At 49.5% G+C, this 11,971-nt stretch overlaps 1 protein-coding gene across 6 annotated transcripts in view; it reads right to left on the bottom strand.

Annotated features, from left to right (window-relative positions):
- Positions 1 to 11,971, bottom strand: part of TRPM4 (transient receptor potential cation channel subfamily M member 4) — a 54,634-nt gene that overhangs the window by 14,669 nt on the left and 27,994 nt on the right. For 5 of the 6 annotated variants that reach the window (XM_025368696.1, XM_025368692.1, XM_025368694.1 and 2 more), the window contains 5 exons: positions 6,566 to 6,695; positions 6,246 to 6,391; positions 5,004 to 5,116; positions 4,555 to 4,632; positions 868 to 1,302 (listed from right to left, as the gene is read on the bottom strand). In XM_025368696.1, coding sequence (XP_025224481.1) covers positions 868 to 1,302; positions 4,555 to 4,632; positions 5,004 to 5,116; positions 6,246 to 6,391; positions 6,566 to 6,695 — 902 coding nt within the window. The remainder of the gene's footprint in view (positions 1 to 867; positions 1,303 to 4,554; positions 4,633 to 5,003; positions 5,117 to 6,245; positions 6,392 to 6,565; positions 6,696 to 11,971) is intronic. The other variant, XM_025368693.1, reaches the window with a different exon arrangement.

Genomic DNA, 11,971 nt, shown 5'->3' with positions numbered 1-11,971 from the left:
AAAAGAAAAGAAAAAAAAAAAAAAAACAAAAACAAACAAAAAACCAGTCACTAGGTTGTGTCCACAAAGTTTTCTGTTTGCTCTCCTCAAAAGCAATAGTATCCTAATGTGGCAGGGCAAGGGTTAAACCCTTAGTGTGGAGGGATGGATGGAAGGAAGGAAAGAAGGAAGGAAGGAAGGAAGGAAGGAAGGAAGGAAGGAAGGAAGGAANAAGAAGGAATGAAGGAAGGAAGGAAGGAAGGAAGGAAGGAAGGAAGGAAGGAAGGAAGGGGGAGGGAGGGAGAGGGGCAGAGGAGACAGGGAGAGAGAGAGAGAGAAAAGAAAGAGAAAAAGAGAAAGAAGAGAGAGAAAGAGAAAGAGAATGAAAGAATGAAAAGAAAGAAAGAAAGAAAGAACAGAAGGAAGGAAAACGAAGGAAGGAAGGAAGATGAAGGAAGGAAGGAAGGAAGGAAGGAAGGAAGGAAGGAAGGAAGGAAAGAGTAAGTCGGGGGCAGGAGGGCAAGGGGCCTGGGACCAACGAGCTGTGTGGAGGAACAGGAGTGAGGAGGTGAGGTTGGCACCCAGGTCGGGGCGCTCCCAGAAATATGTGTTAACCTTCAGACCTAGCAATAACTAGCCACAGAGGCTGAGTGGTGGACCGTGGGGTTTTCTCCTGAATCCTGCCTTCTCTGAAGCCAGATCTCCAGGTGCCAGTCAATTACCCTGGGGCAATCGTCATGCCTGACTTTCCTAAGAGGGGTTTTGTTTCTTTTTCTGCAGTCAGCAAGGATGGCTTGACCTGCTGCCCAGCTGCGGGGAAGCCAGGAGTGGAGACCCCGGGAGTGGGCAGGAAGGATGAGAGGTGGCCAGAGGCCCCGGGGCACTCACCGGCAGCCCACGCCCAGGAGGAAGCAGGTGAGGGCCACTAGGTCGCACTGGTTCCAGCTGTCGGCGAGGTAGAGGCGCAGGCGCTGGCTCAGTGAGGCATGGCCGGGCCCGGGGCCCCCGCTGGCCAAGCTGCCCCCGCCTCCGCTCAGGCCCTGGCGCAGCTCCTCGCACAGCAGTGTGAACGCCCAGAAGTAGAGCAGCAGCTCCAGGGCGCCGGGTGGCGCCGGCTGGAAATCCACGAGCAGCACCCGCGCGAACAGCAGCAGGAACAGCAGGTAGCTGACCACGTTGCCCATGAAGACGGTCACCGGCGCTCCCCAGAAGTGGAACCAGCGGCGTAGGCACCAGTGGCCCCCGCAGTAGCCCCCGCAGCAATCCCGGCGGCCGGGCTGGCGCGGGACCCCCAGCGGCGTCTTCTCCGCGGGGTCCGCCGTCCTGTTGGGGAGAGAAGAGAAGAGACCGTGTCTCAAACGACGAGAGTCCTGATCTCCACCATCATGGAGACTTTTGGCCTGGCACATCTGACCCTGCTGACCTGAAACTCAGTCTGCCCAGCGCCACCTTCTTGGGTTTTGACTCTTGTATCTAACCTCTGACCTCTGAAATCTCCCGTCAAGAGGTGGACTGATCGCTTGAGCCGAGGAGTTGGAGACCAGCCTGGCCAACATGGCAAAACCTCGTCTCTACAAAAAATATTTTAAAAATTTAGCTCTCTACTAAAAAAAATACAAAAAACTAGCCGGGCGAGGTGGCGGGCGCCTGTAGTTTCAGCTACTCCGGAGGCTGAGGCAGGAGAATGGCGTGCACCCGGGAGGCGGAGCTTGCAGTGAGCTGAGATCCTGCCACTGCACTCCAGCCTGGGTGACAGAGTGAGACCCTGTCTCGAAAGAAAGAAAGAAAGAAAAAGAAAGAAAGAAGAGAGAAAGAGAGAGAGAGGGAGGGAGGGAGGGAAGGAAAGAAGGAAAGAAGGAAGGGAAGAAAGGAAGGAAGGAAGGAGAGAGAAAGAGAAAGAAGAAAGAAAGAAAGAAAGAAAGAAAGAAAGAAAGAAAGAAAGAAAGAAAGAAAGAAAGAAAGAAAGAAAGAAAGAAAGAAAGAGAAAGAAAGAAAGAAAGAAAGAAAGAAAGAAAGAAAGAAAGAAAGAAAGAAAGAAAGAGAGAGAAGAAAAGAAAAGAAAAGAAGCCAGCAGTGTAATCCTAGTACTTTGGGAGGCTGAGACAGGCGGATCATCCGAGGTCATGAGTTTGAGACCAGCCTGGCCAACATGGCAAAACCCCGTTTCTACTAAAAATACAAAAATTAGCCTGGTGTGGTGTGCACCTGTAATCCCAGCTATTAGGGAGGCTGAGGCAGGAGAATCGCTTGAATCTGGGAGGCGGAGGTTGCAGTGAGCTAAGATCATGCCACTGCACTCCAGCCTGGTCGACAAGAGCAAGACTCCGTCTCAAAAAAAAAAAAGTTTGATAAATATTCTATTTCATTCACTTAGACCTGCTTTTTAAAATACCTTTATGGTGACCATAGCATAGTGATTAAAAGCAGGGGCCTTGGGGCAAAATAGGTGAAAAATCCCTCAGTGAACTGATTCCACTTGCTACAGAGGGATGGAGGTATGTGTAGCATGAAGCAAATCAATTTCTTTTTTTTTTTTTTTTTTTTTTTTTTGAGACAGAGTCTCGCTCTGCCGCCCAGGCTGGAGTGCAGTGGCCGGATCTCAGCTCACTGCAAGCTCCGCCTCCTGGGTTTACGCCATTCTCCTGCCTCAGCCTCCCGAGTAGCTGGGACTACAGGCGCCCGCCACCTCGCCCAGCTAGTTTTTTGTATTTTTTAGTAGAGACGGGGTTTCACCGTGTTAGCCAGGATGGTCTCGATCTCCTGACCTCGTGATCCGCCCGTCTCGGCCTCCCAAAGTGCTGGGATTACAGGCTTGAGCCACCGCGCCCGGCGCAAATCAATTTCTAGTGACGGCCTCCTTGATGGCAGAACCAAATCTTGAGCCAAACCTTGAGCTAGGCATTTGGGAAGCTTCCTCAGTATCTCAGCCCCTGATGGGATGTGTGATATAGTTTGGATGTTCGTCCCTTCCAAATCTCACATTGAAATGTAATCCCTGGGCCAGGCGCGGTGACTTACACCTGTAATCCCAGTACTTTGGGAGGCTGAGGTGGAAGGATCACAAGGTCAGGAGTTCAAGACCAGCCTGGCCAATATGGTGAAACCCTGTCACTATTAAAAGTACAAAAGTGGCCGGGCGCAGTGGCTCAAGCCTGTAATCCCAGCACTTTGGGAGGCCGAGATGGGCGGATCACGAGGTCAGGAGATCGAGACCATCCTGGCTAACACAGTGAAACCTCGTCTCTACTACAAAAATACGAAAAAACTAGCCGGGCGAGGTGGCGGGCGCCTGTAGTCCCAGCTACTCGGGAGGCTGAGGCAGGAGAATGGCGTGAACCCGGGAGGCGGAGCTTGCAGTGAGCTGAGATCCGGCCACTGCACTCCAGCCTGGGAGACAGAGCGAGACTCCGTCTCAAAAAAAAAAAAAAAAAAGTACAAAAGTTAGCCGGGCGTGGTGGTGGGTGCCTGTAGTCCCAGCTATTCAGGAGGCTGAGGCAGGAGAATCACTTGAACCCAGGAGGCGGAGGTTGCAGTGAGCCGAGATTTCACCACTGCACTCCAGCCTGGACGATGGATCGAGACTCCATTTCAAAAAAAATAAAAAAGGAAGAAATGTAATCCCTGGCTGGGCATGCTGGCTCACACCTGTAATCCTAGCACTTTAGGAGGCCAAAGTGGGCGGATCACTTGAGGTCAGGAGGTCAACAGCAGCCTGGCCAACATGGTGAGATCCTGATTCTACTTTAAAAATACAAAAATTAGCTGGGCATAGTGGCATGCACCTCTACTCCCACCTACTTGGAAGGCTGAGACAGGCGGATCAGGAACCCAGGAAACAGAGGCTGCAGTGAGCCAAGACTGCACCATTGCACTCCAGCCTAGGCAACTGAGGGAGACTCCATATCAAAATAAAGAAAAGAAAAAAAAGACAAGACAAGACAAGAAGGAAGGAAGGAAGGAAGGAAGGAAGGAGAGAGAGAGAGAAAGAGAGAGAGAGAGAGAGAGAGAGAAAGAGAGAGAAAGAGAGAAAGAGAGAGAGAAAGAGAGAAAAGAAAGAAAGAAAAAGAAAGAAAGAAAGAAAGAAAGAAAGAAAGAAAGAAAGAAAGAAAGAAAGAAAGAAAGAAAGAAAGAAAGAAAGAAAGAAAGAAGAAAAGAAAGAAAGAAATGTAATCCCTAATGTTGGAGGTTGGGCCTGGGGAAGGTGTTTGGGTCCTGGTGGTGCGTCCGTCATAAATGGCTTAGCACCATCCCTTTGGTGACTTTTTGCTCAGTTAGTTCACATGAGATCTATGTGGCACCCCCTATTCCTGCTTCTGCTCTTGCCATGTGATACACTGGCTCCTCCCTCACTTTCTGCCATGAGTGGAAGCTTCCTGAGGGCTCACCAGCAGCAGATGCCAGCACTATGCTTCCTGTACAACCTGCAGAACCATGAGCTCTTTTCTTTATAAATTACTCAGTCTCAGGTATTCCTTTGTAGCAACTCAAGAGGGGACTAACACAACGTGGAAGTGCCACATGTCCTGAACTGCCCAGGATGTCCCTACCTCACACAGTGCTGGGGGCTCCACTCACCCAACAGGCCCTTCTCCGTTAACGGCACTATCCATGTCAAACTCTAGCTCCTCCCGTGTGTGCTCCTCTTCTGATTTCCTGGCAAGGAGGGAAGCACAGAGTGAGAAATAAGGGGAAGAGGAGGTGGAGAGGCATTCTCCAGCAAAACTCAAACTTCTTCACCTGGAGACGTGGCAAAGAGACAGAGAGGTGGTCTCCTAAAGTCACCCCAAAGGGACCTTCCCCCAGAGCCATGGCCAGAAAGGCAGAGTAACTGCCACTAGAGACACAGGGAGGATCCCCCCAAAACTCACCTCCCACAGCACTCCCTTAGTGGATGGAGAGAGAGTCCCATTCCCAGGGAAGGGACACAATGGGCAGATGAGGGAAGAAAGGTGGGCAGAGTGAGCAGGAAGGAGAAACTGAGCACCCCGCCCCCATCCCCACCACTCTTACCCCAGGGTACTGACCTGAAGGTGATGAGGTGGGTGTAGATGAGTGGGGGGCAAAAGAAGGCAAGAACCAGGGCCCAGATGGGTGTAGTGCTGGCCATATCTCCCCACCACTTCTGTGTCAGCAGAGACTATGGGGGGTAGGCAGGATTAGGATCCAAATATCCCCCACAGCCCCCTCCCTAAGATGCCCAGCAAGGGTTGGACCACAGCTCCAAAGTACAGAGCAAGTGCCCAGTGTCACAGCCACAATTATTGAGGTAGGGAAACGGTGGTGAAAGGCAAAGACAACTTGGGCCAGGTTTTGACAGTAAACAACCAACACTTAAATTGACACTATATGGCAGATACAGGGCTAAGCATTTTATGTAGATTAGTCCACTGGATCCTCGACACATAAGGGGGTGGGTACTAGTATCTCCTCCTCGGCACACATGAGGCACAGAGAGGTTAAGGAAATGGCCCAAAGAAACACAGTCTGTATATGGTAGAGCTGGATGAGTTTAACCACTATCCACAGCAAGGGACTCTGGGTAGCTGTTTGAAATGTGGGCCAAACCATTCCAACAGATGAGGATGGGACTTCCTGTTGGGTGGGCACAACTTCCTGTACTGAAGTGAGATTCTGAGCCCCTGTCAGATTTAAACTAAAAATACTGATAATGTTTCCAAAATGTCAACTTGTCAGGATCGGAGAGACTGTGGGAGCAAGTGGGGCTTCCCAAGGCAGACGATTTCCTATAGAAAGGGTGGGATTTCCTAGGCCAAAGTTTATGTCCAAAAATAAAAGGTAATTGTTCAGTGAGGCCATTCTAATTGCTGAGAACTGAAACTAGGGACCTCTAAAAGAAGTGGAAAGGGTTTCCTGTGGATGACATGGGACTTCCTGTGGATGACGTGGGACTTCCTGTGGATGACTTATGACTTCCTTTGAAAGAAATGGACTCTTCCGTGAAAGGGGGAAGGACTTCTTAGGTTAAAGGTGTAACTTCCTGATAGGGTCACCAGGAGTTTCTCTATCTGGAGTGGAACTTTTTAGGAGGATGGGCTTTGCCATGGGAAGGTTGGCTTTTAGTGGAAGGGAGTGAGGCTTCTTATGGGAAGAGCAGCCTTTCTGAGAGAGAAGAGAGACTTTCTGCGTAGTCTCCAGGGAGAGGGGCTGGTCAAGACCATAGATGTTCCCAATGGCAGGGGCTCATCCCCGTACTTCCCAGAGTCCACTTGGAGACTATTTGGGATGTTGATGTCGCAGATACTCACCTGTACCCCATCCTGGGCAAAGAAGGCACGGGCGTCAGCTTGCATGGCCAGCTGCAGGCAAGTGGCATCCCCCCAGAGCGGGCAGCGACGGAGGAGGAGGCGGGCAGCCCTTACCTCACTGCTGTGATAGCACTCACCAAAGAGGTCTAGAGGCAGAGGAGTTAGTTATGTGACAGGGATGGGAAGTAGGGTGAGGGTGTGAAGGAAGAGGAAAGGGAATTTAAGGGGATGGCGCAGGGATATGTGAGGAGTGCGGAGATGCACATTCCCCCCCTGGCGGCAGCCCCCGTCCCTGCTCCCAGGCACCATGCTCCACGCACCAACGCCCATCCCCTCAAACTTGATCGCCAGGTCTTTCCTCCGTGCTGCCTCCTCAGCATCAGGCTCCAAACGTGCCATCACTCGGAGCAGCAAACAGGCCCCAAGAGCTGAGGAAACTGCATTGGAACCCTGGAGAGACAAAGAGGGCATGGATGCCTCAAAGAGGGTTCATAGAGGGGGAGAAAGCCTGAAGTCAAGGGAAGGGACAGAGTCAGAGGTCAGAAACTAACTGGGGTCATCAGAGGCCAAGGAAGAAGTAATGTTTGGAGATGGATCTGGAAGAAACTGAACGTCAGTTGAAAATACCAGAAGTCAGGTGGTTCAGAGACCAGAGATGCAAGTCACGGATGCAAGTCAGGGGTTAGAATGAATTCAGCAGTCACAGTCAGGTCAAGAAACAGTTGGAGACTGGGTAAAGTGGCTCATGACGGTAATCCCAGCACGTTGGGAGGCTGAAGTGAAACCACCTTTGCAAAAATTACAACTGAGGAAATTATGACAATGAAACAAATCAGACCTAACTGGCTCCATCTTGCTTCTAACCCTTAAGCTGTCCTTGCTCATTCCTGGGCATAGGCTGAACTAACTTTGGGAAGGAATTCAGTTCATGGTTTGACTCTGAAACAAAACCGATAATAGCCCTTTCCCAAAAGACGCCCTTCTCGCCTGGGGACCAGTCTGCCTTTGATGACTAACAAATTAGCTACAAGATTAGAAATTAGGGGCCGGGCGTGGTGGCTCACGCCTGTAATCCCAGCACTTTGGGAGGCTGAGGCGGGCGGATCATGAGGTCAGGAGATCGAAACCATCCTGGCTAACACGGTGAAACCTCGTCTCTACTAAAAATACAAAAGATTAGCCAGGCGTGATGGCGGGCGCCTGTACTCCCAGTTACTCGGGAGGCTGAGGCAGGAGAATGGCGTGAACCCGGGAGGCGGAGCTTGCAGTGAGCCAAGATTGCGCCACTGCACTCCAGCCTGGGCGACAGAGCAAGACTCTGTCTCAAAAAAAAAAAAAAAAAAAATTAGAAATTATGGTTAGGAGGTCATGCAGCCTCTGGCTCCCCAGATTGCTCGTGGGGATAACATTACCATTGTAAAACCTAAGATGAGTGCTTGAGATAGTTTGCAGACCTTGCACTGGATGGATCAGCTGACATCACCCAGACTATAATCTGGCTCAGTGAGTTCTGCCTTCCCACTCAGGAACAAAAGACAGCAAGAAAAACTCACTTGGGCTCCCTGTGAGTCCATCTCCAACCTGACCAATCAGCACTCCCCACTTCCCAAGCCCCTACCCACCAAATTATCTTTAAAAACTCTCATCCCTGAATCCTCAAGGAGACTGATTTGAGTAATAATAAAACTGAGGCCTCCCGCACAGCCGGCTCTCATGAATTACTCTTTCTCCATTACAATTTCCCTGTTTTGATAAGTCGGCTCTGTCTAGGCAGCAGGCGAGGTGAACCCATTGGGGGGTTACAGATGCAGGAGGATTGCTTGAGCCCAGGAATTCAAGACCAGCCTAGGCAACATAGTGAGACTCCATCTCTACCAAAAAAAATTTTTTGGCCGGGCGCGGTGGCTCATGCCTGTAATCCCAGCACTTTGGGAGGCCGAGGCAGGAGGATCACAAGGTCAGGAGATCGAGACCATCCTGGCTAAAATGGTGAAACCCTGTCTCTACTAAAAGAAAAAAAAAAATTAGCCGGGCGTGGTGGCGGGCGCCTGTAGTCCCAGCTACTCGGGAGGCTGAGGCAGGAGAATGGCATGAACCCAGGAGGTAGAACTTGCAGTGAGGTGAGATCATGCCAGTGCACTCCAGCCTGGGTGACAGAGCGAGACTCTGTCTCAAAAAATTTTTTTTTTAGTTAGCCAGGCGTGGTGGTTTGCTCCTGTAGTCCCAGCTACTAGGGAAGCTGAGGTAGGAGGATCAAATGAGCCCAGGAAGTTGAGGCTGCAGTGAGCCATGATCATGTCACTGCACTCCAGCCTGGATGACTGAGGAAGACCCTGTCTCTAACAATAAAAGTTTTAAAAGCACTTGGAGAGGTGACCAAAAATGCCAGTGTAGGGAACTTCAAAACTTCATCCCTCCACAAAAGCAATCAATAGCTAGCAAAAACTGTCAGAATCAACTTTTCTAGAATTCTGGAATCTAATCCAAAACTTACCAAAAAAAACCAAGAAAATGCTTAATGAAGAGACTACTAAATTGCAGTAAGAAGGCGCTGTGACATTTTAACCTACCCACTTACTATCCCCAGCTGCCCAGCTCAGTGGCAGGCTTGAAGACAAAGACACACATTCCGGGTGTGGGCCGCTGGTACTAGAGGGAGCAATTCAGACCTTACCCTCCAGAATTGTGGTCGTGTGGGGCCCTATCTGGTGGCTTCCTGAGGCAGCAGCTCAAGGGCTTCACTTTGCTTCACCTGCCTTAGAGCTTTCACCAGAGAAAAAGTGGCTTTCTAGCAGTGTGTGTTAAAATCTTTTTTTTTTTTTTTTTTTGAGACGGAGTTTCACTCTTGTTGCCCAGGCTGGAGTACAATGGTAAGATCTCAGCTCACCACAACCTCTGCCTCCTGGGTTCAAGCAGTTCTCCTGCCTCAGCCTCCCAAGTAGCTGGGATTAGAGGTATGCGCCACTATGCCTGGCTAATTTTTGGTATTTTTAGTAGAGATAGAGTTTCTCCATGTTGGTCAGGCTGGTCACACATTCCTGACCTCAGGTGATCTGCCCGCTTCGGCCTCCCAAAGTGCTGGGATGACAGCGGGAGTCACTGCGCCGGCTTGTTAAAATCTTTCAAAGGCAAATGAATTCTCCACAGCCACCTGAGTCAAGGAATCACAGTAGAGGCAGCAATAGATACACTAAGCGGCTTGGAAAGAAAGAGGCCATGAAAGGAAACACTTGGAGGGAATAAGGGCTTTGAAAAGCTTCCTTGTATGCCAGGACATTCAGAAGGCTAGATGCATGACTAGGGCTAGAGGCGGACTCAGAAAATACCAGAGAAAACCTGACGCTCTTATCTCTGCCTGAACTTTAGGCTCTGCACAAGCAGGAAGTGAAGACTAAAGCAGAATTGTAAACAACTTGGCTAAGTATTGAAAGACTGCTTCAATACACAGCCATGGTGGGCCAGGCGCAGTGGCTCAAGCCTGTAATCCCAGCACTTACAGGGAGTTTCTTGTGTTTGCTTCTTTTTTTTTTTTTTTTTTTTTGAGACGGAGTCTCGCTCTGTGGCCCAGGCTGGAGTGCAGTGGCCAGATCTCAGCTCACTGCAACCTCTGCCTCCTGGGTTCACGCCATTCTCCTGCCTCAGCCTCCCGAGTAGCTGGGACTCCAGGCGCCCGCCACCTCGCCCGGCTAGTTTTTTGTATTTTTTAGTAGAGATGGGGTTTCACCGTGTCAGCCAGGATGGTCTCGATCTCCTGACCTCGTGATCCGCCCGTCTCAGCCTCCCAAAGGGCTGGGATTACAGGCTTGAGCCACTGCGCCCGGCCTTGTGTTTGCTTCTATGGTTCCAGGCATTTAAGGATATCTCTGTCAAGTCACTAGCAGACCACTAAGCTAACAGAAGAGGGGCTTCCATGGCCACACATGACAAAGAATACAGACTTTCCTTCTAAAAAAAGTTTACAGAAGTCACTAAACAGGGTGGGCGTGGTGGCTCACACCTGTAATCCCTGCACTTTGGGAGGCCAAAGCAGGTGGATCACCTGAGGTCAGGAGTTTGAGACCAGCTTGGCTAGCATAGTGAAACCCTATCTCTACAAAAAATACAAAAATTAGCTGGGTGTGGTGGTGCACACATGTAATCCCAGCTACTTGGGAGGCTGAGGCAGGAAAATCGCTTAAACCTGGGAGGTGGAGCTTGCAGTGACCTGAGATTTCACCACCACACTCTAGCCTGGGCCACAGAGCAAGACTCCACCCCAAAACAACAACAAAAAAAAGAAAAAAGAAAAGTCACTAAACAAACAACAATGACCCACAGCAAGCAGCAGCCACAACAAACCCTGGAGGGAGGGCATAAGCTGATTTCCAGAGTTGCCACATCATCATATTCAAAATGTTCCACTTTTCAACAAAAAAAATATGAGGCATGCAAAGAAACAAGACAATATGGTTCATATACTGGAAACAAAAAAAATTAATAGAGACCAGCCACGGTGGCTCACACCTGTAATCCCAGCACTTTGGGAAGCCAAGGCAGGAGAATTGCTTGAGCCCAAGAATTCAAGACCAGCTTGGGCAACATAGTAAGACCCCATCTCTGCATATTTTTTTAAAATTAGCTTGGCATGTGGCCAGTAGACCCAACTACTCAGGAGGCTGAGATGGAAAGATCGCTTGAGTCCAAGAAGGTCAAGGTTGCAGTGAACTCTGGTCACACCACTGCAGTCCAGCCTGAGTGACAGAATGAGACTCTGTCTCGACAACAACAGAAAAAAAGAAAAGAAAGGAAAAGAAATGAAATGAATAGAAATGAGTAGGAAAAATACATAAATGAATAGAAACTATCCCTGTGGAAACTCAGACATTGAACTTACTAGACAAAGACTTTATTAAACTGTCTTAAATATGCTCAAAGAGCTAAAGGAAATCATGAAAAAAGAACTAAAGGTAGCCAGGAAAATGATGTCTCACCACCTAGAGAATAAGAATACAGAGATAGAGGCAGTGTTTCCTGAAACTGGGTTAATTCTTTTTTTTTTTTTTTTTTTTTTGAGACTGAGTCTGGCTCTGTCGCCCAGGCTGGAGTGCGGTGGCCGGATCTCAGCTCACTGCAAGCTCCGCCTCCCAGGTTTACGCCATTCTCCTGCCTCAGCCTCCCGAGTAGCTGGGACCACAGGCGCCCGCCACTTCACCCGGCTAGTTTTTTGTATTTTTTAGTAGAGACGGGGTTTCACCATGTTAGCCAGGATGGTCTCGATCTCCTGACCTCGTGATCCACCCGTCTCGGCCTCCCAAAGTGCTGGGATTACAGGCTTGAGCCACCGCGCCCGGCTGGGTTAATTCTTTATAGAAATGTGAACACTGAATTTATTTTTTAAAAAATAATAAAAATTTTAAAAAAATAAAAATAGGAAACCAGAAAACATCTTATATGTACATAGGTCTTGAGTGAAGTGGCTGCCTTTTTTTCCTGCTTTTTATAGAAGAGATTGAGAATGGTACTCTAATCAAAAATAAAGTTTTGTAGTGGGACCAGGGGAGAAAAAAAAAAGAATACAGAGATAGAAATTACAGAAAGGGGCCGGGCGCGGTGGCTCAAGCCTGTAATCCCAGCACTTTGGGAGGCCGAGACGGGTGGATCACGAGGTCAGGAGATCGAGACCATCCTGGCTAACACAGTGAAACCCTGTCTCTACTAAAAAATACAAAAAAAATTAGCCGGGCGAG

The sequence above is a fragment of the Theropithecus gelada genome, chromosome 19 (assembly GCF_003255815.1).
Source record: "Theropithecus gelada isolate Dixy chromosome 19, Tgel_1.0, whole genome shotgun sequence".
Lineage (NCBI taxonomy): Eukaryota > Metazoa > Chordata > Mammalia > Primates > Cercopithecidae > Theropithecus > Theropithecus gelada.
This window is presented reverse-complemented; position numbering and strand designations above follow the sequence as displayed.